The sequence below is a fragment of the Sinocyclocheilus anshuiensis genome, unplaced genomic scaffold (genome assembly GCF_001515605.1).
Source record: "Sinocyclocheilus anshuiensis isolate Anshui unplaced genomic scaffold, SAMN03320099.WGS_v1.1 scaffold75, whole genome shotgun sequence".
NCBI lineage: Eukaryota > Metazoa > Chordata > Actinopteri > Cypriniformes > Cyprinidae > Sinocyclocheilus > Sinocyclocheilus anshuiensis.
In genome coordinates, this window is record NW_015549634.1 from 1,518,678 (window position 1) to 1,521,236 (window position 2,559).

Sequence of the window (2,559 nt, forward strand, 5' to 3'; positions counted from 1 at the left end):
AGTGCGTGCGAGTGTGTGTGTGTGTGTGTGTGTGAGTGAGTGAGAGTGAGTGAGAGTGTGTGAGAGTGCGTGTGTGTTTGTGTGTGAGTGTGAGAGTGTGTGAGTATGTGTGTGCGTGCGTGCGTGTGAGTGAGTGAGAGTGTGAGTGTGTGTGTGAGAGTGCGTGAGAGTGTGTGTGTGAGTGAGTGATAGTGTGTGTGTGAGAGAGAGAGTGCGTGCGTGCGTGCGTGAGTGAGTGTGAGTGTGTGAGTGTGAGTGCGAGTGTGAGTGCGCGTGTGTGTGTGTGTGAGAGTGTGAGTGTGTGTGTGAGAGTGTGCGTGCGTGCGTGCGTGCGTGCGTGCGTGCGTGCGTGCGAGTGTGTGTGAGTGAGTGATAGTGTGTGTGGGGGTGTGTGTGTGTGAGAGAGAGAGAGAGAGTTCATACCATCCTCGGTGTATTTGGGTTGGGGCCGGTCCTGGGCTCCGGGTCTGGTCAGGGGCCACAGGCTCTTCAGGTGTCCCTCCAGACTCTCCAGAGACGGAGGAGGCTGACAGATGGCTGCCCATGTGTAAAGCTGATCGTGCTGGAGACGCAGGAGAGACAAAACACACCATCAGGTATCCAAACACAAACCTGCAGTAACAGCACAGATCATTAACCAATCACATCCGGGCCCGGATTTATCAAGCCTCTGAGAAATACTCTCAAGAATGCTGCTAAGAATTGACGTAAGTGTAAAAAAATTCTTGGCTCAAAGCTGCGCTTAAGAAAGTTAGTTATCAAGCATCTCAGTCGTAATTTAAACTGAACTGAGCTGGATGATGCCTTTAACTGAAAATTGAGTGTTTACTTTTGTCCTTCTGCATTATTGACACAATATTTTCCTATTTAATACTGTAAAGCTGCTTTAACACAACCTGTATTGTTAAAAGCACTATATAAATAAAGGTGACTTGACTTGAACTGCTAGGGAGCAGTGTTGTTATCATTAAATAAAACCACTGAAAAACAATGTTTTCAGCAAATAGTTTGCTGCTAATGCAGCCTTTCTAGACGAAGTACTAACATTACTCAATTTTAAATGAAATTAAATTAAATTAAAGTAATAAACAAAACTTATTAAAACTGACAAAATCACAACATTATTGTTAACTGAAACTTAAACATGTACATCATTGAAATAAACGTGAACTGAAGTAAAAGTAAATTAAATAAACAAAATAAACTTATACAAAACTTTCAGTTATTCTTTCAATATATATTCCAGTTAGTTGTCAAAGGCAACATTTAAAAGTTTTATTAAAGTTGAATTACTAAAATAACTAAGAGATACATAAAATGATAAAACTGACAAAAACTAAATTAAATAATATCATTAACTAAATCAATTTAAAAACATTTACATTAATTGAAATAAAAAAACTAACTGAAATTAAATAAAATAAGAAAACTTTCAGTTATACTTTAAATAATCCAGATAGTTGACAAGGCAACATTTCTAATTTTTGCTAACAATTTAATTTGAATAATTTTAGTACTTAAACTGAAATTTAAACAAACAAACAAAAAAAACTGAAACTAAAATGGAAATATAAAATTAACTCAAAATATTAATAAATACTATAAAACTAAATGCTAAAATAAAACGGCACTGAATCCACATGAACCCAGAACACAAAGCGTCTCAGAAGCTGAAGTCTGATCAGGGCTGTCTGTATAAACTGCTAGTTAAGTCAGGGTTAAGCGAAAGATATACAGAGCCAGGACTGTAAATAAGTGATGAAAACGCTGAACACACACTGCAGCAAACACACAGCTCCGGTGTAACCCGTGTCACTGACTGCTGAAGAGGTTTATAATTAACCAGCACTGGCTGCTGACATCATTCACAAGCTTTCCTTCAGATTCCACTTCAGTTTAGATTTGATTCAGTGGTGATTCCTTTGGGAATATTTCGGTTACCATGGCAACAGACACATTTGATCACAACATTTCCAAACATACACACCTTTAGGCCTAAAATGCAGATTTGTGTGTTTGAATTTCATATAAAATTTCCATTTATTTGGATTACATCATTTTAACAAACTTGCATATTAATGCATATGCGTGTAAACTTTCTGCAGTCAGAAAAACATGGCTGTTTATGAACTATTTGCACCCGTTTGGTTTTATTTCAATAACGCATTTATTTAAATAGTGTAAAATCTGCATAAATCGGTTGATTGCGAAAACATATATTTGAGTTAAAAAGTATGAGCATGATTTAAATATGGTTAGCTGTGGAACAAGCCATTTAATTACATTTGTTAAATCCAACAATTAGTAAATAAGCAAATAAGTTTTATATATATATATATATATATATCTGTGTGTGTGTGTGTGTGAGAGAGAGAGAGAGAGTGAGTGAGTTCTCTCTTGTTGACATGTAGCCCAGCAGGAGGCCCAAAGGGCTCAGTTTTATGTAGAGAAGGCCAAACAGGACCAGAGACAGAAGATTATACAGGCTGAGGGTGAAGCTGAGGCTGCTAAAATGGTATGCTGTTGCTGCACTTCAACACACTCCACTTCAGCACACCT

At 37.6% G+C, this 2,559-nt stretch overlaps 1 protein-coding gene across 1 annotated transcript in view; it reads right to left on the minus strand.

Annotated features, from left to right (window-relative positions):
• LOC107659703 (formin-2-like) overlaps positions 1-2,559 on the minus strand; it is a 13,784-nt gene that overhangs the window by 9,284 nt on the left and 1,941 nt on the right. Inside the window, exon 2 of the mRNA XM_016448728.1 lies at positions 424-562. Within this exon, the coding sequence (XP_016304214.1) occupies positions 424-562 (139 nt within the window). The remainder of the gene's footprint in view (positions 1-423; positions 563-2,559) is intronic.